Raw genomic sequence first — 23,028 nt, forward strand, 5'->3', positions numbered from 1 at the left:
TTTCAAATATAATTTTTAATCATTACAATTAAAACACAACATTACAAACAGTATAATCATAAGAAATGGGCAGATTTGTTACATCTAAATGTTCAAACAACTTCATACACGTGCCATGACAAGAAATAGGAATGCTAGAGCAGCTTTTTCAGTTGGGGGGAAAAAAAAAAATACTTGAATTATCTTCTAGAAAAGCTGAACGAACACACACACAACCACACGCAAAACATTTCAAAACGGCATTGAATATAATTTCAAAGTCAAATAGTAACCTTGAAGATGTACAACTTGAAATCATAAACCTGTACATAGGCCTAGTCTAAGGCCCCAATGACTGAGAGGCCCACTGTCCACAGGGGCTCTCATTGACAAAGCAGACTTGTTAGTGTAAGCGCTCGACTGCTCCACCAAAAGCAACAGCCCAGCCTCAACAGACCACACTCCTCTTTCTGCGTCTCTGGAATTTAATGACAAAATAACCGTAAACGTTATTTCTTAAGAGTTGTCCCAGCCTGCTGGAGTGAGCACACCGGGCGGCCTCTGCTAACGCCTGGGCACGGCGGCGGTGGCGGTCACACGCCATCATTTCTTCCCTTTCTTCTTGGCGGCTCCTTTGGCTCCCTTGCTTCCGCTCTGGCAGTACTTGGCCTCTAGGCCGGCGATGAGCGAGTTGAAGCCGTGCTCGCTAGACTTCTGCCTCCGCTGCAGCAACACACAAACGGACCACACGTCAGGGAAGGATCAGAGCCAACGTCACATGTAGCTGCGTGTAACTAAATGTATACAAGTGACGTTGGTAAAATGTATAATTAATCTATATATCCACACAGGACAGGACATGAGAGAAGAGAAAAGAAGAGAAGAAAGGAGGAGAGGAGAGAAGAGAAGAGAGGAGAGATGAGTAGAGGAGAGGACAGAAGAGAAGGGAAGAGAGGAGGAGAGGAGAGATGAGTAGAGGAGAGGAGAGAGGAGGAGAGGAGAGATGAGTAGAGGAGAGGACAGAAGAGAAGGGAAGAGAGAAGAGAGGAGGAGAGGAGAGATGAGTAGAGGAGAGGACAGAAGAGAAGGGAAGAGAGAAGAGAGGAGGAGAGGAGAGATGAGTAGAGGAGAGGACAGAAGAGAAGGGAAGAGAGGAGGAGAGGAGAGATGAGTAGAGGAGAGGACAGAAGAGAAGGGAAGAGAGGAGGAGAGGAGAGATGAGTAGAGGAGAGGACAGAAGAGAAGGGAAGAGAGGAGGAGAGGAGAGATGAGTAGAGGAGAGGAGAGAGGAGGAGAGGAGAGATGAGTAGAGGAGAGGAGAGAGGAGAGATGAGTAGAGGAGAGAAGAGAGGAGGAGAGGAGAGATGAGTAGAGGAGAGGACAGAAGAGAAGGGAAGAGAGAAGAGAGGAGGAGAGGAGAGATGAGTAGAGGAGAGGAGAGAAGAGAGGAGGAGAGGAGAGATGAGTAGAGGAGAGGACAGAAGAGAAGGGAAGAGAGAAGAGAGTAGAGTAAAGTAGAGGAGAGGAGAGATGAGTAGAGGAGAGGAGAGATGAGTAGAGGAGAGGAGAGAGGAGGAGAGGAGAGGACAGAAGAGATGGGAAGAGGAGAGAAGAGAGGAGGAGAGAAGAGAGGAGGAGAGAAGAGAGGAGGAGAGGAGAGGAGAGAGGAGAGAGGAGAGATGAGAGGAGGAGAGGAGAGATGAGTAGAGGAGAGGAGAGAGGAGAGGAGGAGAGGAGAGATGAGTAGAGGAGAGGAGAGAGGAGAGAGGAGAGATGAGTAGAGGAGAGGAGAGAAGAGAGGAGGAGAGGAGAGATGAGTAGAGGAGAGGACAGAAGAGAAGGGAAGAGAGAAGAGAGGAGGAGAGGAGAGATGAGTAGAGGAGAGGACAGAAGAGATGGGAAGAGGAGAGAAGAGAGGAGGAGAGGAGAGATGAGTAGAGGAGAGGAGAGAGGAGGAGAGGAGAGATGAGTAGAGGAGAGGACAGAAGAGATGGGAAGAGGAGAGAAGAGAGGAGGAGAGGAGAGATGAGTAGAGGAGAGGACAGAAGAGAAGGGAAGAGAGAAGAGAAGAAGAGTAGAGGCATGATGCGCCGTGTTACCTTGATGAGGGCCTCCAGACTGTCATTGCTGCTAATGCCCATCTCTTTCTGCATCTCTTCAGCCTCCTTCCTCTCTTTGTCAGCCTACTCAACACACACACACACACACACACACACACACACACACACACACACACACACACACACACACACACACACACACACACACACACACACACACACACACACACACACACACACACACACACACAATAGATAAACAGTAGATCGGCTACTCAGTTGCCTATTACATAAAGACATCAACTACACAGCACATGGTTTAGTGATCAAAAATAAGGCTAGACATAAAATTTAAACATGTGTGTGAGTGTGTGTTTGTACCCTGAGCCTATGGTTGCTCTTCTTCTTGGCGCGCTCCTGTGTGTGTGTGTGTGTGTGTGTGTGTGTGTGTGTGTGTGTGTGTGTGTGTGTGTATGTACCCACCCTGCGCTTGCTCTTCTTCTTGACGCTCTCGTGTGTGTGTGTGTGTGTGTGTGTGTGTGTGTGTGTGTGTGTGTGTGTGTGTGTGTGTGTGTGTGTGTGTGTGTATGTACCCACCCTGCGCTTGCTCTTCTTCTTGACGCTCTCGTGTGTGTGTGTGTGTGTGTGTGTGTGTGTGTGTGTGTGTGTGTGTGTGTGTGTGTGTGTGTGTGTGTGTGTACCCACCCTGCGCTTGCGCTTGCTCTTCTTCTTGGCGCTCTCGTGTGTGAAGGTCCTGTAGGCGGGCAGCTCCTCCGCATCCACGAGGCCCTGCAGGACGGCCCTGATGCGCGGCTCCTCCTGGTCCTCGGCGAACAGCGCCGCGTCCATGATGCGGTCCATGTCCCCCTCGTACTGCATGTACAGCCGGCTCAGGTCCTCCTTCTCCTCCGCCGTGTCTTTGTACTTCTTCTCAAACTGGAGGATGTCGTCTAGGCTGATCTGCACAGGAAGGCAAAACCATTCAGAAGCTCGGCCAACACCAGCTGGACGTATCAGGGGATCCAACTGGGCTGCGCAGCACTATACGTTTAGGCGGGGATCACTTTAGCCAGCGGCAAGCGGCAGGTTTCCTATTGGACTCTATGGTTCGGCAGCGAAACGGTGTCAACGCTGGCGTAACACTAGCGTTGAACACGCTGAGCGTTGAACTTGGTTCATCTTTCAAAGCGCAACGCGATCGTATTCAATTGACAAACCTGTTTGTGTTGCTTAGGAACAAGATAAAACGTATTATGGTCTGGGCGTTGCGTTACGTTTGCCGCTTGCCACTGGCTGATGTGATCCTCGCCTTAGTGTATGACCAATCCATTTGACAGAATAGCAGCCTGTTCAGGATAAAGCATTCTGTAGAGGTTTCCTATTTTGCACGTGTGGTCTTCCTTAGCAGCAGACAGTGAAATATGTATTTTTGGCACCCTTGATGCCCCAGTTAGTTGATAGTTAATGGTATCCATTGCCACTACTATAAACACTACATTACTACTAAATGATGTCCAAAGGCCAACCTAAACATACTTATAAACACACCTGACATAACACAGCGCCCCCATGTGTGGCGTACCTTAGGGAAGAGCAGTCTCCAGTACTCTTCCCAGTCGCGGTCCTGGTTCATGCAGTCAGATTCTTCATCAACTGTCCCCTGCTCGTCATAGACGGCTCTTTGGTCTTTGTCTTTCAGCACATCATACACTTTGCCCAAAACCTGAAAGACCAACACCATCCTTTAAAAAGCTTTAAATCACAATACAAACACAAAGACGTCAATCAGACTGAAGGTTAACAAATAAAGCTACCTGAAACTTCTCGGTTGCCAGTTCATCGCCTTGTGCCCTGTCAGGGTGAACCTGAAGGGACAGTTTGTAATATCCGCGACGCACGTCTCCGTCCGACGCCTCTTTGGTGACGCCGAGGACCTCATACAGGTTGGAGGTCTTGAACAGCTCCTCGCAGCGTTCCAGCAAACCCATGGTTCGAGTCCGAGCTACAACGTCAAGCAAGTGGAATCAGGCTTACCCATGATACAGTGCTAGTGCTAACTAGCAAAATGGTGCATCTATGACGACGACAACAAAGGAAAAATGCCATTTCAAAACATGGCACTGACGTCGCGCCACTTTTTAAGACAACAGTTAATCGATTTGACGGATTTACCTGTCTTTAGATGTCTAGCTAACTGACATTTAACAAGATCTAACAAGCCCATTTAACATGACAAGTCAAATGACGGTAAATTCTACAAAGGGATGGGAGATACTCACCTAGAGGTTAGGAACAAAAACTCACCAGACTGCTGTTATCACAACAGTTAACACAACTATCTTACTAAGGTTTTATTAGAGCCCGTTTACCGAGCCACAGATCTTTCCGTCAACCCTACAAAATTTGGCGCGCACGTCATTACGTCATAAACATGCAACGAAGTACGTCGCATCAGAATGCTTATGTAAAAGCTTACTTACAGGAATATGTACATTTCTCTTAGCATGTGTGTGCTCATATTAGACACATATATATAGAAATTAATGTGTTACTACGAATAATAGTACTACGAATAATAGCCCTCTTCACATCTTCCCAGAAATGAAAAAGCGACGCATGTATATGACGCAAGTAACAGACTAACCATAGATTGACCGGTGCTATCCTTTAGTGTCTATGGTACTATCCTACATTGCTTAAACATTAAAATATTGTGATTGTTAATTCCCCTAGATAATTGTTTTTTTCTGTTAATTTATTATTTATTCTCTTTGTTTTGTGCACCTTGCAACTTCGTTTTGTATAATTGTAACCATACTGTTTCACATTTGTCTTATCTCCATTTGTATCTAATAAAGCAGACAAAAGAAAAAAAAAGAAGAGACCAGTGCTACCTGAATGAAAGATGGCATATTGAATGAGAACATTAAGCTTGGGAAACTCTCTGGTGACAAAACTTTATCTGACTGTAGCATTGATTTGTAAGATCATACTTTTCTCCTTCATTGAGGCAATCATATTCAATCAAGTGTTACCCATGACCAAGACCTAAAATCTGGAATGTAGCCTAGACATTTCCATGATAGCTGGAACAATTATTTAAACACCCAACAAACTGAGGAATTATAATGACTTTATTGGTGAAATGGATTTTGCAAGAGGGTTGCAATGGTTGAACCAGGTATAGATGCCTTAACAGTAAATATTTACATTTGAAACGTTCAAATCTGCTTCTGCCTGCTGGGTAAAACCGTTCCACATGGTTGGCATGTCAATTCATTTTCACTCCTCAATTTTAATTTCTCTTTTCCATTTGAAATGTAATTTAAAATGGAACATCTGGACATTTTTAAAACATTTTAGCTATTGGTTCAAGTAAAGCAAACATTTTGTGACAATATGAAGTCAATTTGCCCTGAAGTTTTTTTTCCTTGTCCTAAATACGTACACTTTTTGTAAACAATTAAGGACATCTAAATCTACCACTCACAATAAAATACATCAAAAAGGTACAAAAAGGTCCATATATATAGATATATTAGTCTGAAAAGTTCTAATAATAATCTATGCACCAGCACAACAGGAAAACAAACTGAAAAAAATAATCTGTAAGTCAACATAATCACCAGTTAAAAAAATACACGTATATAAAAAAAGCGTATCGTTTTTAAAACCCGTGTGTGGATTATTTACAGCTGCGTGTGGGACTCAGTGCTTCATTTCCTCCTGGTGCGCCTGGCCGGGGTGGCGGTCTCTGTCGGGGTGGCGGTCTCCGCAGCCTTCTTCTGCGTCCGGCCTCGCGCCCGGGCACCACTGGACTCAGCTGGAGAAATGGAGCACGTTGGGAAATTAGCCTGGAGTCAGACCTTAGACCACAAGGGCAACTACAATCTAACAGTCTCCCTCCCAACAACAAGAGTAGTAAAAAAAACAAAGCCCAGAATTTGGCACTTGTGGCATTTTTTTCTTGTATCATTTTAGGTCAAAAACTATTTAACCAAATATAGCAATATAGACAATTTAGACCACAAGTCTACACTTAAAAGAAGCCTAGAGATAAAAAGAAACATATGGATAGCAATGTTGAGACTGAAGATACGGACCTTTGGGTGCCTCTGCTGAAACTGGCTCCTCCCCCAGGGTGGGCTCAGCCTCTAGCGCTTTCCTCTTCCCCCGGACGGCTTTGGGGGCGGGCTTAGCGGCGGGTTCGCTCTTCTCTGCGACCACCTCAGCCGCCTCCTCTGCCTTCTTGGCGGCTCCCCTCTTCCCTTTGGTGGCTGGGGCGGGCCCTGGTTCCGTGGCCGCCTGAGGTTCCTCCGGTGTAGCCGCCTTTGCTCGCCTCCTCTTGGGGGGAGACGCAGCGTTGGCCACTGCCTCCGTCTCCACTTCGGCCGTCTCTTTCCTCTTGGCTCCGCGCTTTGGGGCAGGAGCGGCTACTTCCTCGTCTGGCTGAGGCTTGACCTCCTTTGTGGCCGCTACCCTACCTCGCCTGCCTGTCGTCTTGGCAACAGGCTCAGCATCCTCTGGCTTGGCCTCCTCCTCCTCGGTCGCTACCGGTTCAGCGGTTTTCTTCGGCCCTCGGCCTCTCGCAGCACCCCTGCCCTTAAGCGCCGGCTTCACCACCGCAGCTGTGGAGGCGTCCTCAGTGGCGTCAGCAGCGGGCAGGGCAGACACTCCGCGCTTCACCACCGCAGCTGCGGGGGCGTCCTCAGTGGCGTCAGCAGCGGGCAGGGCAGACACTCCGCGCTTCGTCTTCTTTTTCTGAGGCTCCTCCACGTGGGGCTCAGCATCTCCGATCGACTTGGCCTCGACCAGATCGGCGCTCCAGTTTACAGACTTCTTGGTGACCTTGCTCTCGGTGGGTTCAGCGTCCGCGGCCTGGCCAGTGCTGGGGTCGCTCTCCACGGCCTTCCCCTTTCTGGCGACTCTACCTCTTCCCTTCTTGACAGGGGCGGCGTCGCTGACCTTCTCCTCAGTGTTGGCGATGAATGGCTCGGAAGCCTCTACAGCCTCTACCTGGGCAGGTGTAGTCTTGGCCTTTCTCCCGCGCCCTGACTTCACAGCTGGCGCCTGCTCTTCGGTCACCTGGGCTGGTTCTGCAGCAGGTTCTGGTGTCTCGGACCCCTCGCTCTCTGCCGCTGGTTCCGGTTCCGTCTTGGTCTTGCGTCCACGTCCTGAGCGGGCGGCTTTGATCTGAGGCTTCTCTTCTGGCTCCTCAGCGGCGGCGATCTGCTCTGCATCAGGCTGGACTTCAGCCTCCACCTCACTGGTCTGAGCAGGAGCCTGTTTGCCTCTGCGGCCTCGTCCAGTCTTGGCAGCAGGAGCCTGGGGCTTCTGCTCAGCTTTGGCTGCGGTGTGGTCTTCAGCCTCAGCCTCGGGTTCGCTTTCCTTGGCCACGTCCTCCTCCAGCGCTTTGGCAGCCACCTGCTTGCCTCTACGGCCACGTGCAGCTTTGGCAGCCACGGGTTTCGCTGGTTCTTCAACAGCTACAGCAGCAGCAGCAAGCTCGGCCTCAGCAGCAGGCTCAACACTAGGCTCGCTTTCCTCAGCGACCTCCTCTACCTGAGCGACCTCCTCTACCTGAGCAGGTGCCTGCTTGGCCCTCCTGCCTCGTCCAGACTTCACCACCGCTTGTGATGGCTGCTCTACCACCTCGGCAGGTGCAGCACCAACAGGCTCTGCAGCGGTTTCAGTCGCACTTTCCTCCGGCAATTCTTCCACCTGAACAGGAGCTTGCTTAGCCTTGCGGCCGCGTACTGCTTTGGTGACCTTAGCTTGGGGCTTCTCTGGCTCTTCAGTGGTGCGGTCTGCTTCAGGCTGGGCGTCAGGCTTGGTCTCGGCCTCGGCAGGAACCTCAACAGTGGCCTGTTTGCCTCTCCGACCGCGTCCGGTCTTGGCAGCAGGAGCCTGGGGCTTCTCTTTAACCTCGGCTTTGGGTTCGCTATCCGTAACTTCTTCGGCTTCTTCCACTTGGGCAGCGGCCTGTTTGCCTCTGCGTCCACGCACAGGCTTGGCAGCTGCAGGCTTTGCTGGTTCTTCAACCGGAGCTGCCGCAAGTTCAGAAGCTTCAGTGCTGGGCTCGCCTTCCGGAGCGGCCTCGGCTTCCACCTGTTCTTCGACCTCAGCAACCGGGGCGCTGCTCTCGACCTCAGGCTCGACAGTTGGCATGGCAACCTCCTCCTCCACTGCTGCGGCGGCTTTTGGCTGTCTGCCTCGGCGCCCTTTGGTGGTCTTCGGGGCGACGGCAACAGCAGACTCTTCCTGAGCTTCGGCGGCCTCGGACTCCTCTGCTGGCGCCGGCGCCTCCACGGGCTCCGATGTTGCGGCCACTGCTACCTCGCTGGCCTGGTCCTCCGCTTGCTCTGTGGAGTCCTGCTTGGCCTTGCGGCCTCTCCTCGGCTTGGCCTCGGCGCTCTCCTCCTGCAACTTCTTGGGCACTCTTCCTCTCTTCGCCCTGGAGGGACTCGCCACAGGAACCTCTTCGACCAGCTTCCGTCCTCGTCTTCCTTTAGCAGGGGCAGGCGCCTCCTGTGGCGCAGGCTCTGGCAGGTCCTGACTGGCTTCAGCGATGGCATCGGTCACCGACATGTCGGCCGCCCGCACTGGAGCAGCCTCAGCTTCCCCGGGCTCCGCTGAGCCCTCTGCAAGAGCTGCCGGCTCTGTGGATTTGGCCTCGCTGGCTTGGACATCTTCCACTGGAGCGATGGCTTCCTGGTCCTCCACTGGAGCGATGGCTTCCTGGTCCTCTGCTGATGCAACTGTGAGCTCTACATACAATCAACACAAAGGAATAGGACAGTCATTATTTGAGACTTGTTGTACTGGGTGTTAATAATCTGTATTCAATTATGAAGATTTATAAATAAATAAATAAATAAATAAACAAACAAATGAAAACATGAATGGCTTACCAGATGATTCAGCGGCACATTCGGGAGCACTCACTGCCTCTAGGATCTGAATGGAATAAATCAACAATTTTACAAAACGATCTGAATCATGTCTGTTTTAAAGTCTTATAATCTTGGTATAAGTAAATCGTTTTGTTCACTTTTAGTCAGAGGCAAGACAGAAATAATGTTTTTGTACCTCAACAGTTTCTCCTTGTTTGGGTTCAGTGACCTCTGCCACCACAGATTTGACCTCTTCAGCTGCTGGGGCAGTTACTCCGACTGGCTCGACCTCTTCAGGTGCTGGGGCAGTTACTCCGACTGGCTCTTCAGCTGCGGCAACCACCACCTCCTCACTGAGCTGCTCCTCTGCCTCCTCGGCCAAGACCTGTTTGGGTTTCCTCCCTCTCCTCGGTGTGGTCTTCACCACGTCCTGCTGGAGCAGTCTGGGCGTCCTGCCTCCCCTCGCGGCCCTGGCTGGGCTTGCCTGAGGAGTGTTCGCCGCCGCGTCCTCGTCCATCAGCTTCCTACGTCTTCCTCTGGCAGGCGTAGCCACTTCCTCCAGGACGAGGGGCTCTAGCAGGCCTTCAGTGGCGGCTGGGGTCTCGGAGAGCTCGGATGGAGCAGCCTCGTCTGGTACCTCTGCAGCGTCGGACGTGGGTTCCTGCGCGAGGTCAGCGATGGATGCAGCCTGCTGGGCTTCCTCTGGGGCCTCGGCGCTCTGAAGGGGGGCGACCTCGGCCTCCACCAGCTCCTCTGAGGCCTCTGGTGCCCTCTCCTGGACAACCTCTGCCTCCACCAGCTCCTCTGAGGCCTCTGGTGCCCTCTCCTGGACAACGTCGGCCTCCACCAGCTCCTCTGAGGCCTCTGGTGCCCTCTCCTGGACCAGCTCCCTCAGAGGAGAGCTCAGACGCTTGGCCAGAAGTTCTCTCTTCACTTCTGCGTCGACCGGCTCCTGGGGCTTGGCATCAGTGGCTGGGATTTCTTCCACCGGGCAGACGTTCTCCTTGTCCTCTTCTGTGGCAGCATTCAGCTCTAGAGAGGCATACAAACACAGACGTTGTAAAATGTCATACCAACTTACACTGCCATTTGCACTTGGTAACTCCTTTCAGCTTCTAACAGCCAACTCATTATACACTAGGTAGGGGTGTTCATAATTCCCTGTTTGACCAATAAGACTTTTAACCGATTAATGAGATCAGTTAAACAGCTAAAAACTTTTGCAGTATGGTCCATATGAGAGAGAATTCCCCATATTGCATACGAATCCCCACGGCCTGTGGAGAGCCAATCAGACACGTTTCTCATGGCTGGCCACTCTGAGTTATCTTTGCATAGCGGGGACATTAGTCCCATATGAGAGGCTATTCTCCATAGCACATCTCAGACTGCGCACGCAACTACAGCTGGAGTATCTCTGGATAAAAAGAAAAGGTAGGCTATGAAAATGGCACAAATTTCCATTGTTAAAATGTTGCTTGTTGATCATTAGATTAAATACAGTCTACCCGATAGCAGAACTGCTCGTCGCTCAGGCACTCTATGGGCCTGCCTAGGCTACTTGCTATTAATAGGTTCCATCTAACACAAAATAGACTATAGCTGCCGGACCTGCCTTTTGACTGCATTTGCGTTGTAGGACAAAATGTTAGTTTAGTTTTGAAGCTGTTTTATTTATTGCACAAGCAAGAAGTCAGGCAATGTCTTGCTCATTATTTACATAAGTTGTGAATTGTTTGCACTTGAAAAATGTAATCACTTCTAATTTCTTAAGGTTTGTTTTTTTTCTTTGTGTCGGTGTGTGACGCTCACGTATCCGTTCTAAACGGGCCTACATTTCTTTTAACGGGTTAACGGTGAATAGTCAATTAAGGAGTGTCGACTATCGGTGACGAAAAATAGCCGAAATGGACATCCCTATTGGCTAGTTGCACGAAAGGCTCTTGGTGAGCTTGTTTGTTTCCTGGAGCCAGGTGTGTTTGAACCTGCCACTATTCCGAATGTAATTAGTGACTACACTACACCGGTCCTGTAGATACTAATTACAGTCACCGAGAGCCTTTCGTGCAATTAGCCAGTACAGTAGTGTGTTAGCGCAACTAGCGAATACAGCAGTGTGATAGTGTATCTGAAAAGTATCTGTGGTCATCTTTCTCTTGCTCTCAGCTGAACCAAACAAGTCAACCTACATCCCTAACTGTAACTCAGAAACTTTGTTGTAAAATATAAAGCTTTTTAGAAACCAAATGTTAACACATAAAGGTTTTTTTTGTTTGTTTTTTTTAAAGACCTCATTCTAATGCATAAACGTTTGTAACGACCCATTTTAATGCACAAATGTTTTTGGGACCTAATTGTGATGCATATAAAGCATTAGCTCACCTTCAAGGGCCTCGGGCAGCTCCTCAGCAGCAGCAGCAGCACACTCTGGAGCAGCCACGGCCTCCTGGACCTGCAGGCACGGAGCAATGGAGTTTAGGAGTTGTGTTGAAAAAGGGAGCAATGGAGTTTAGGAGTTGTGTTGAAAAAGGGAGCAATGGAGTTTAGGAGTTGTGTTGAAAAAGGGAGCAATGGAGTTTAGGAGTTGTGTTGAAAAAGGGAGCAATGGAGTTTAGGAGTTGTGTTGAAAAAGGGAGCAATGGAGTTTAGGAGTTGTGTTGAAAAAGGGAGCAATGGAGTTTAGGAGTTGTGTTGAAAAAGGGAGCAATGGAGTTTAGGAGTTGTGTTGAAAAAGGGAGCAATGGAGTTTAGGAGTTGTGTTGAAAAAGGTGGAACAGGCACGTTCTCCTTTCCGTTATAAATCAAGACTAAGTAATCATGCCTTCAGTGAGGAGTGAAGTGCATACATCAGCTCCTTTTAAAAACATACTGCCCATTACACCAGGCTCTATCATCAGGCAAAGAAAAGAAAAAAAAAAAAAACATGAAATATTTATATGTTGTGAACAAACATTATGATGCTCCAGACCGGGGGGGATGATGACGACTATACACCAAGAAGCCATTACCTCAACAGCCTCTGTGATGTGTGTTTCGGGCTCCTCTGGTTCCTGCATTAGTTCCTCGGGCTCCTCTGGTTCCTGCATTAGTTCCTCGGGCTCCTCTGGTTCCTGCATTAGTTCCTCCAGGCCTCCGAAGTCCTCTACGGCTGCAGCTCCCTTCTGCCTGGGCGTCTTCATGAGCTTGCTGAGGCCAAACTTCTCCTGGACGGGCTCTCCTCTCGTCTTCGGGGTCTTCAGGAGGTGCTTGACTCCAGAGAGGTCTTCTTCGACCGGCTCGGCCTTCTGCTTCGGGGTCTTCACCAGCCTCTTCAGGGCGACCGCACACAACACTGGGCTGTCGCACTTCTCCCTGGGGGTCTTGGTAATCCTCTGGATGCCCGTCAGGTCCTCCACAGGGGTGGTCTTCTGGTTGGGGGTCTTGAGCAGCTCCTTCACGCCGGTCAGACACATCTCCTGGGGGGCTTTGGGCTGTCGCGGAGTCTTGAGCAGCTTGCCTCTCAGGTCCTCCACGGGCTCGGCCTTCTGTTTGGGGGTCGTGAGGATGCGCTTGACTCCGGTGAGGCAGGTGGCGGCGGCAGGCTCGGCCTTCTGACCAGGTGTCTGGGTCACTGACGCATCAGAGGGTTCATCTTGTCCTGCAGACACCGTGTCCTCGGCGACAAAACTGGTCTCCTCGGCAACGAAGCTGGCTTCCTGTTCGTCCTGAAGGAGGCGATTGACCGCTTCGCTGTTGTAGCCGCTACGCTTGGCAGTGGACGCCACGCTCAGGGGAGACACCACCATCTCACCTAGGAAAACATAGTGTTACTTTAACACCACCATCTCACCTAGCAAAACATAGTGTTACTTTAACACCACCATCTCACCTAGCAAAACATAGTGTTACTTTAACACCACCATCTCACCTAGGAAAACATAGTGTTACTTTAACAATAAGCCATTATTCTGCTAATATAGTCTTTTACTTGAACACTACTAAGACAGAATTATTTAACAGCATTGCACCCAGAACCAGAATACACTTAAATTTATATTCATCTCCTAGTTTCCAGAATATTACTTTTGATCATTTTATCTGCCTTCCTAGGATTCACATTTGTGATGGTAAAAGAAGGCCAGTGATGCACTGACTACTTACCAGTTTCCTCCGGAGTTTTCATCACAGACAGCTCAGCCATAGTGGCCAACAGCAGAGGAGTGCCAGGGATGACGCTCTTTCTGGTAGATGCTCTTTGCCTGTTGTTTGCGGGAGTTTTAAAGATATCTGAAACCCCTGAAAGCAATAATACAACAAAGGACGGGGAAAATCAAGATTATTAATGAGGAAACATAAAAAACCTACATGACACACAGAATTGTTAATGGTGTACAGTACATCTCAAAAAGCCTCCGCAGGTCCCCAAGCCAACGCGTGTCAGGCCAGGACTGCAAGTCAGTCACTCAAACGCTTCATGTACCTGAGAAATCCTCGTCCATCTTCATGTCGATCCTGGCGAGGGCGACGTTGGGCACCATCTTCGGGGCTCCACATGCCACCTGCGCTGCTCTGAGCTGGGCCCTGCCCACTACGATGGTGGCAGGAGAGTTGGCATGCCCAGTGCTGGAGTGCTCCTGCAGTCGCCTGGCTGGAGTCTACAACAGGAGTTAAATAGATCTGATCAACAACACCAGCAGCTTGCATTCATGCTTGTGTGTGTGTGTGTGTGTGTGTGTGTGTGTGTGTGTGTGGCCAGTGCTGGTGTGCTCCTGCAGCCTCCTGGCTGGAGTCTACAACAAGAGTTAAACAGATCTGGGGCCGTATTCACAAAGCCTTTTATCTTACCACTAGGAGTACTCCTAAATAGCATTAAAAGATTTTAGCTAGGAGTTTTCTCTTCAAAGTTATTCACAAAGCCTTTCAGACCTACTCTTAGTAAGGAAAAATGACAGCTCCTAAACTAAGAGTGAGTCTTCGTTGCTATGGATTACGTCATTACTCATGCACGAGCTTGACTGAAGTGACCACCTTGATTGGCTGATAATTGTAACGCGGGAATGATTCCAAACACCTCCCTTACGATGATGAGTGACAGGTGACAGGTCTGAGAATGCGTGCGCTACATAAGGACGGAAGATGATGAATAACTAAATAAAAAGGCCTAAATGAATCAAGAGTAAGGCTAAACAAATGGCCTAGTAGCCTAATGAAACATGCGGATTGATCCAGTATCTTTGCAGCATTATTAAATTAACCTGTCACCATAGCCTATACCTACATTTGGAAAGAGAACATTTTAATTTAATTCACAATGAAGCATTACATTTAATTTACATGTTGACAATGAGTAGTTTTGGTTGTTGTTGGTGGCGTTATTGCATCCCTTTTATGCCTACAATGCAAAATTGTTCCCTCGCGATTGGAAGCTCCTGTAGCCGCATACGCATTTCAAAACATCGCAACGTGAAATGCCACAAAAAGGGTTTGTGAATAGGTCTTAGGGAGTTAGGAGTCCTCTCGACTTATTTTAAGCTGTCCCAGACTTAGGTGCTACTTTTAGGTCTAAAATGCTTCGTGAATTACTTTTAGTGAAAAAAAAGTAAAAAAGTCCTAAAGTTAGGAGTGACACGCCCATTATTTTTAGGAGTTGCTCCTAAATTCGCCAGTTAGTAGCTACTTTTAGCCTTAAAATTCTTTGTGAATACGGCCCCTGATCAACAACACCAGCAGCTTGCATTCGAATAGCACTTTATCAAGGCACCCAAAGCTCTTTACAGAGAAGGTGGAACCTCACTAATCACCACCATTATAAGTATGGATTGTACATTGGCTTCATAACAAAAGTCTTAAATATGTGCAAGATATGCTTTAAATCCAGTCACAAATATGTAGAAATACATTCTTAGAGTAATTTATTGTGTATTAGCCACATTGTGTATAAGCTGCAGAAGTGTTATATGCAAATATGCAACCAAACCATATTAACTGCCCCTGTGTATTAACCTCATAGCTAAAGAAAATGTGCAAAATCAATGTATAAACTGCTACTAATAGTTGGGAAATGATGGTAAAACACAACCCCTGAATATACAGTTTAGATTCTAGTGTTTGAAAAACTGGTTTAAAGTTAACAAGAGAGTGGAGTCCCATCACATTACCTTAGGTTTTGGGCTCTTCGGTTTTGTTGCCACAGCCTTCTTCACCACTTTGACTTTAGCGGCTGGCTTCTTGGCAGCAACCTCAGTCTGGGTTTTGGTTTGGCCAAACTTCACAATATCCGCAAAGGACTTCACCACTTCAAACAGAACCACAACACAGGAAAATTAACCTCTTAAGTTACATTACACATAATAAAACACATACTACAAAGCATAACATATCCACTGATGCATATTGATAGAGCCGTATTGCGTATTGTTACAAAACTACATGAAAAACTGACCAAGACGGATGGACAGATGGGCAAGTATGTTAAAAAGGATTAAAAAAAAGACGTTGTGAAGAATGGGGAGAGAGAGGGAGCATGCATGTGGGTTTCTGTTTCTTGGTTTTTCTACATTTCTGTACTGCATTTGCTTGGGCAACACTATTTTATGCCAAGCCAATAAAGCGTATTGAATTGTTAGAGAAAAGAAAAGAAAGAAAGAAAGAAAGAAAGAAAGAAAGAAAGAAAGAAAGAAACCCCACCTTTGAGGTTGGCCCTGGACGCTCCACTGCGTCTGCGGATGCCGTCCAGCGTGGCCTTGCCCAGGCTCTTCCTGGAGGTCTTCTTGGCGGACTCCTTGATGCTCCTCCTCTTCAGGGGGATCTTCGGCGTGGCGCTCTCTGGCTGGGGCGACGGCGTGCTGATGCGGGAGATGGAGAAGCGGCCTGACACGGTGGCCGTCTGGCTAGGTGACCTCCGACCTGAGGAAGGAGAACTGGCAGGACTGGCTTTGCCCGCTGGGGACTTCTCTTTGGCGGGGGAAGGAGACTTCCTGCCTTTGGGGGTTTGTTGGTCTGCTTTTGCGGGACTCTTCTGCTTGGCAGGAGACTGACGTTTGGGCGATGTGGTGGCGGCAGCCGACTTCTTGGTAGGAGTGCCCGCTTGCTTTCTAGGAGATGGAGTCTTGGCTTTGGGAGATTTCTTTGCCGGCGAGGGAGTCTTGGCTTTGGGAGATTTCTTTGCCGGCGAGGGAGTCTTGGCTTTTTTCACAGGACTTGCTTTGGCTTTGGGGCTCTCCAGGATGGTCTCTCCAAGCTTCCGACTCTGCTCACATAAAGTAAACATATCAAAGTTTTAATTTCTTGTATAATGTTCAATAAAACACAAAATGAACAGTGAAAAGTATTTATCTGTACAATATTCAATTCATAATAAAGTTGAAAAAATAACTACTTTAATGTAATGCTCTCACTCTCAAACAACTCTGAGTACATGACTGAGCATGTGATTTAGAACACTGGCGTTCCGTGTGGGAGCTCTATGCTTTAACCTGTGCGCGCACACGATTGACCATATGATTTAGCCCCACAGTAACATTCCCAAACCGCCGTTCCTTGTGTACAGGGCTGTGTGCTCACGTGTGGCATATGAGTAAGCGCCACAGCGACATCCCCTGTGTCCGGGGAGGCGTGCTCGTGTGGGGTATATTATTTCATACAACAGCGACATTCCCTGTGTATGGGGCTGCGTGTTTGTGTGTGTATCCGTTTTATATTATTTCATGCAACAGCGACATTCCCTGTGTATGTGGCGGCGTGCTCGTGTGTGTGTGTACAAGGAAGTTTATTGTCACATCAGTGTTTCCCATACATTGACTTATTTGTGGCGGCCCACCACAATATCAACATTGACCACCACACAATGATTTTCCAGGTTGTACTAAATTGTGCTTAGAATCATAACCGCGCTGCACTAATTTGTTAAAAACTGTTGCATTCGAGTTAATTCTGCAAACCTACCACCACAAATAGAACTCAATTCTGTGGGAAACACTGCACATGCTACTGGATGTAAGAATTGCAGTGAAATTATGTCTGGTGTCAGTTTAGTAGATTAAGTGGCAAGGGCTGCATAAGAAAGGTGGGGGAGGATTGGGATTGTGTATGTGTTTTATATGATTTCATGCAACAGCGACATTCCCTGTGTCGGGGGCGGCGTGCTTGTTTGTGTGTGTGGTATATTATTCCCTGTGTCGGGGGCGGCGTGCTTGTTTGTGTGTGTGGTATATTATTCCGTGTGTGTGTGGCGCGTGCTCTTGTGTGTGTGTGTGTGTGTGTGGTATATTATTCCGTGTGTGGGGCGCGTGCTCGTGTGTGTGTGTGTGGTATATTATTCCATGTGTGGGGCGCGTGCTCGTGTGTGTGTGTGTGGTATATTATTCCATGTGTGTGGGGCGCGGGCTCGTGTGTGTGTGTGTGGTATATTATTCCATGTGTGGGGCGCGTGCTCGTGTGTGTGTGTGTGTGGTATATTATTCCGTGTGTGGGGCGCGTGCTCGTGTGTGTGTGGTATATTATTCCGTGTGTGGGGCGTGTGCTCGTGTGTGTGTGTGGTATATTATTCCGTGTGTGTGTGTGTGGTATATTATTCCGTGTGTGGGGCGTGTGCTCGTGTGTGTGTGTGTGTGGTATATTATTCCGTGTGTGTGTGTGTGGTATATTATTCCGTGTGTCGGGCGCGTGCTCGTGTGTGTGTGTGTGTGGGGCGCGTGCTCGTGTGTGTGGGGCGCGTGCTCGTGTGTGTGTGTGTGTGGGGCGCGTGCTCGTGTGTGTGTGTGTGGGGCGCGTGCTCGTGTGTGTGTGTGTGTGTGTGTGGGGGGCGCGTGCTCGTGTGTGTGTGTGTGGGGCGCGTGCTCGTGTGTGTGTGTGTGTGTGTGTGTGGGGCGTGTGCTCGTGTGTGTGTGTGTGTGTGTGTGTGCTCATGTGTGTGTGTGTGTGGGGCGCGTGCTCGTGTGTGTGTGTGTGTGTGTGTGTGTGTGGGGCGCGTGCTCGTGTGTGTGTGTGTGTGGGGCGCGTGCTCGTGTGTGTGTGTGTGTGTGTGTGTGTGTGGGGCGCGTGCTCGTGTGTGTGGGGCGCGTGCTCGTGTGTGTGTGTGTGGGGCGCGTGCTCGTGTGTGTGTGTGTGTGTGTGTGTGGGGCGCGTGCTCGTGTGTGTGTGTGTGTGTGTGTGGGGCGCGTGCTCTCGTACCTGCGTGAGGCCCATGGAGGCCCTGCGGAGCAGAGACTTGGGCGTGTGGACGAGCGCGGCGCCCAGGCTGCGGCGGCGTGGGGTGGCGCCGCGGCGAAGCGGGGAGTCGGGGGGCAGCCGCTTGTCAAACAGCTCCGGGCTCAGCTGACCACCGAAGGACACGCGCTTCTTCTTGGCCAGTGGGGTGGGTCCGTCGAGGTCCCCACTCTTACGCTTCTTACTGGACGAGGGCTTGTCGCCTGAGGAGAAACACACACATTTATTCCAAAAGTTGGAACTCAAGTGGAATCGAATACAACATGAGAACAACTGCATATCAGTTTTTCTACTACATCAGCTCCCGGCTCAAAACAAAGACGATTTCCCATTCAGCATTACATTTGGAAAGACGCATATGATTACAACTGGCATTGCACTTTGCCCTGCGTTTAAGTGAGGGCCCCTGGTGCTGTTGCCAGGCGCGTCCTCACCTTTGGTCCTTGATGGCGTGGACAGCTCGATCTGCTGCAGCACGTCCTGCACCCTGAGCCTCTGGCCTGCGTTGGCCCTGGGGGAGGTCCTGGGCGACTGCTTCACTTCCTGGGACGCCTCGGCAGGGGAGGGGTCCGGTTTGGGACTGGCGGGGGAGGGGTCCGGTTTGGGACTGGCGGTGGGGGTGGCGCTGCTCCTACTCTTGGGAGACTTTGGAGGCTTGCTGGGCTTCTCAGCGCTCTGGGGGTCGGACAGGATCTGCTGGACCACCTCGTCTGCGCTGAACTTCTGGGGCGTCTGCGGCGGGTTCTTCTTCCCCGAGGCCGGAGTGGGGGTGCCGGGGGACCGGAGGGCCGATGAGGAGCACGAGCGCTTCTTCGTCCCTGGTGCTGCCGGAGCCTCGGCCTGCTGGGACGTTTCCTCCACAGCGGCCGGCTGTTCCGACGCGCAGGCTGCAGCTGGTTCTGGTCCTGTTTCGGGCTGACCCACTGATCTGCGTTTCTTCTGCGCCGACTTGGGCGTCGTGGCTACGGAGGCGGCCTCCTTCCCAGCCGGAGTGGCCGGCAGGGCAGCCTTCGTCTTCTGCGGAGTGCCTTTGACGTCCACGGGTGTGGAGGCATCCTCGTCTGAGACCTTGGGCGTCGCTGGCTTTTGCGAGTTACGCTTGGACAGTGGAGTTTTGCCTTGACCCCCAGAGCTCTTCCATGGAGACTTGGGGTCCAGATCTTGCTTGATCATCTGATACAGCTCAGAGAAAGGAGACTGGGCATCTTTGCTGGATTTGGTCGTGTCCATAGTGACCATCTCCTTGGTTGCCTCCACTGTTTGGGCCATGGAGTTGGCAGTTTTGGATCCATCTTTCAGACAGGAGTCTGTGCAAGGCACAACCAAAACAATTCACATTATTATATGATAAATGATACTTGAATACACTGTCCAGAACCAATTGTTCATGGTTACATTAGACTTAAGCAACAAATGCCCCAGAAAACAGCATGAACAAAGAATGAATACTTACCAGAGGCCGAGATGTACTTTTTCTCAGCTGATGAATCTCTTCCTTGATGTTCTTGTAAAACCTAAAAACATATATTTTCGTATTTTTTAAAGTTTGAAAGACAGCCTTTTCTGATTCACCTCAAAGCAGGTGAAAACGTCACCACAACCAAGAGCAAAGATCAGTGCTAAAATGAGCACTTACACACCCAGTCTTTCCAGTTACTAGAATTATTATCAAAAGATACTAGTCATAATCTCAACAAACTGTTTTAACAACAGATTTCAGATTTGACCTTACACTAGCTTAGTTAACTTGTTCTAATGCAATTACAGCAGATTTGACCTTGCACTAGATAGTTAACTTGTTCTAAGGCAATTACAGCAGACTTGACCTTACACTAGCTTAGTTAACTTGTTCTTCAAGTACAGCAGACAGGTGTACAAGCAGTCAGTCATAAGTTATGGTAAGACATCTGACAAGAGTTTCTCTTATACATTTAGCCACACAGAGGAACGTGTTTATATTTTACATACGAAGAGAATCTAACACACAACGTACCTGAAGAGTTTCTCCCTTTCCTGACGTAGACACCCTCTTTTTCTTTGGAGTGGGTGGAGGAGGGGCTTCAAACCTAGAGATCCAAAACAAAACAAAAAAGAAAAAATCTCATTAAAGAACTCATGGAAATGAGGCGAAGGCCTTCTACCCAAAATGTGTGAGTGCAAGGGGGCGAAATTAAGTTGAACCATCATCAGCATTACATAGATTTCTCCAGAAGCTCAGATGATCATCTTACCTAAAAGAGCGATCGATAATGGTAAATACATCACCGTCCTTCAGTCGTTCAGACTGCTGCATAGGCACACCATTGATGCAAGTGGGGTTCACTGAACTCAAATTGGTCAAGACAACCTGAAACATCACAACACACAAAACATACAAAAATTGTAACACTGCATATAGCTAATAGAGATTTGGCAAAGGTGCATGTAGTTAAATTTGGAAACAGTGGTTCACCTCTTTATTCTCGTTTATCTCAACCCTGCAATGTTCTTTAGACACCTGGGGCAGCTGAATACGAATGTCACAATCAATTTTTCTGGAAGAGGATTAATGAGATGTTAAATTTCATTGCCATCATCAGCAGACATGTCATGACAGTAGTAAAGACTAAACAAAGGTTATTTTCCTATATGCAGTTTTCGTAACGAATACACGCTTGAGCTGATCTCTCTTTTAGACAAAGGCATTCATGATTGGTCTAGCACAAAAGACAAGGCATGACAAATACACCATCCAGATTGTACAAAAAAGGTGATTGGTTCCCTGCAGAAAAACGTGGTTACGTCTACTCTTAACGTCAGAAACAAAAAAGCCCGCCTGTGCTACCTTGTACAACCTCAGCCATTTCCGCGTGGGATTTATGCGCTGCCGTTTTCATAAGTACATGTCAAACCACACGACTCGTTTGTGTTCAATGACAAAGTATCAGCATTGTCTTACAGATGTACAGCAACGCAAAGAAACGCCAAGTTGAATCAAAGCAAAAGCACTCACCTTCCAAACAGACATGCCGCCGTGAGGGGAAATTCAGTGCCATCCCCGCCGCCTCTCCGGATGACAACTATTTTCCCGTGAAGAGGCATCTTCTGGGTGACTTAACTTACCTGAGAGAGAAAAAACATTTTACTGGGTGTTTGTTTAATCGAGTCACTGACAGGGTTTACTCCACAAATTGTTTCATAGTGTCTGACAGGACAAAATATTCAGACTAGGCCACAAAAGTGCAGCTAACCACGTTGCCCATGCCGTAACGTACAACTTGGGGATAACCTAGGTCAGCTTTACTTTATAACTCAACCATTTGGAGCAAATGTCAACTCGTTCAACTCAAGTTGAGCAAAATGTTGTTGACGATTAGACTCCAGTGTGCGATACCGTTAGCAGCTAGCATCTACGTCCTTTTAGTGCTGTGCTGACCTGAAGGCATCGCTAAGTTAACATGCATCAAAAACACTAGGCTATCGTTTAACATTAGGCTACGCCAACAGGTTTCTGAGATCATTGGTCACTACTCGTATCATGTACCTAACGTAAAACCTTGACAATTAAAATGAACATATGGACTAGCAAAAGCATTACTTAACGTTAGCAATGGTTATGTTCCCAACGTTCGGTATGGTGAAAATTTCAGCTGGCTATAGACTTGATTTCTATTGCAAATTACACAGCACATTTTGCTGAAAACATGTCTGAAAACAGCAAGAAGGATAAACGTCTTTTCGAAATACTGACCTTATTTTTTATATTAAAGTTACTTCTGTGTCCACCATGCCTGGTGGCTGCTGTCCGATACTCCGCTCTGTTTATCCGAATTTCTACACAGGGACCGGGTAAAGGGACATCGCTGGACACACTACTGGCAGCGTGTGAATGAAAACTGTATATCACTCCGCCAGCACATGTTATAACATTTTAGCCAGGAAGGGTTATACTGAATATTTTCACACTACAGCTAAAACACACATTATTTAGAAATGCGTTTATTTATGTCGTTGGATATATTAAATTAACAACTCAAACGGGGAACTATTTAGTCTGTGTAGTACTCTGCGGAGGGATCTGAGGCATACAACTTCTTTTGATTTGAAAAAAACATTTGAAATTCCGCGCGAAGCCCAACCATTGGCTAGCGTCATAATGTATGACAGCCAATCCATATCATAAGGGGAATGCCGTAGTAATTTGAAAAATGATTTGTTCTAAAATACAAAAACTACAAACCAAAGATTCTCCGCTCTAGAATCTTTGCCACAAACACTGGATATTCGGTCGCCAATAATTTGGTTATGGTTATGATTATGATATTTAGCAGCAACAACAATACAATACAATACAATAGTTACATTTAACAGTAAACAATTTAAAAAGTTGGTAAGACTTGCCTACACCAAGGTCAAGAACAACAATGTCAATTCAATCAAGCCTGAAAATAAATAGGCTACTATAATATAGCCTACAAACCATAACGTATAAGAAACGCTTAAGAAACTAAGTGCATGTTGAACAGATATGCCTTAATTAAGACCCCTCTTGAAAGACCCAAAACTATATCACAGGAACGGAGAGCACTAGGCAACTCATTCCACCAACAATGGACCACTGAGGAAAAGTCATTTCAGGCCTGGTGCATGACATAAGTGGTCGTTATATGTAAATGAGTGATCTTACGTGCCTTTGCTGAGAGATCTACAAAGGTGGAACAAAGGAGTGTTTTCCTGACCCTAACTGCTGATCGTTGCAGATGGATGTTTGTGAAGCGGTGTGTGCCATTAAAAGTGAGATCCATGAAACGTGTCAGAAATGTGGGACTATTTCTCAAGCAAGATTTATAGGGTAACAGTGCAGAATTTAAAGCGTAGGCTCCTAAAATCTAAAGCACTGTGGTAAAAAAAAAAAATATCCTGAGCAAGCC

General features: G+C 48.2%; 2 protein-coding genes across 2 annotated transcripts; both read right to left on the minus strand.

Annotated features, from left to right (window-relative positions):
* dnajc9 (DnaJ (Hsp40) homolog, subfamily C, member 9) lies at positions 1-4,549 on the minus strand. The gene is made up of 6 exons (XM_076267016.1): positions 4,319-4,549; positions 3,854-4,041; positions 3,622-3,762; positions 2,745-2,999; positions 2,079-2,162; positions 1-702 (listed from the first exon to the last, which is right to left on the minus strand). Exons 2-6 carry the CDS (start codon positions 4,025-4,027, stop codon positions 583-585), a joined length of 774 nt encoding a protein of 257 aa, XP_076123131.1. The 5' UTR covers positions 4,028-4,041; positions 4,319-4,549; the 3' UTR covers positions 1-582.
* Positions 4,550-5,155: 606 nt separating this feature from the next.
* On the minus strand, positions 5,156-21,955 carry mki67 (marker of proliferation Ki-67). Its single transcript, XM_076267017.1, has 18 exons — positions 21,849-21,955; positions 21,111-21,220; positions 20,571-20,652; positions 20,350-20,465; positions 20,112-20,184; positions 19,572-19,632; positions 18,553-19,425; positions 18,083-18,321; positions 15,599-16,160; positions 15,070-15,206; positions 13,392-13,566; positions 13,073-13,207; positions 11,941-12,722; positions 11,315-11,384; positions 9,129-9,964; positions 8,951-8,996; positions 6,143-8,806; positions 5,156-5,862 (listed from the first exon to the last, which is right to left on the minus strand). Exons 2-18 carry the CDS (start codon positions 21,197-21,199, stop codon positions 5,756-5,758), a joined length of 7,047 nt encoding a protein of 2,348 aa, XP_076123132.1. The 5' UTR covers positions 21,200-21,220; positions 21,849-21,955; the 3' UTR covers positions 5,156-5,755.
* Positions 21,956-23,028: the final 1,073 nt, after the last annotated feature.

The sequence above is a fragment of the Alosa pseudoharengus genome, unplaced genomic scaffold, assembly GCF_046254945.1.
Source record: "Alosa pseudoharengus isolate Yale_2024_CS ecotype anadromous, Long Island Sound unplaced genomic scaffold, YU_APseudo_1.1 YU_APseudo_1.1_scf_4, whole genome shotgun sequence".
NCBI classification, from domain to species: domain Eukaryota; kingdom Metazoa; phylum Chordata; class Actinopteri; order Clupeiformes; family Clupeidae; genus Alosa; species Alosa pseudoharengus.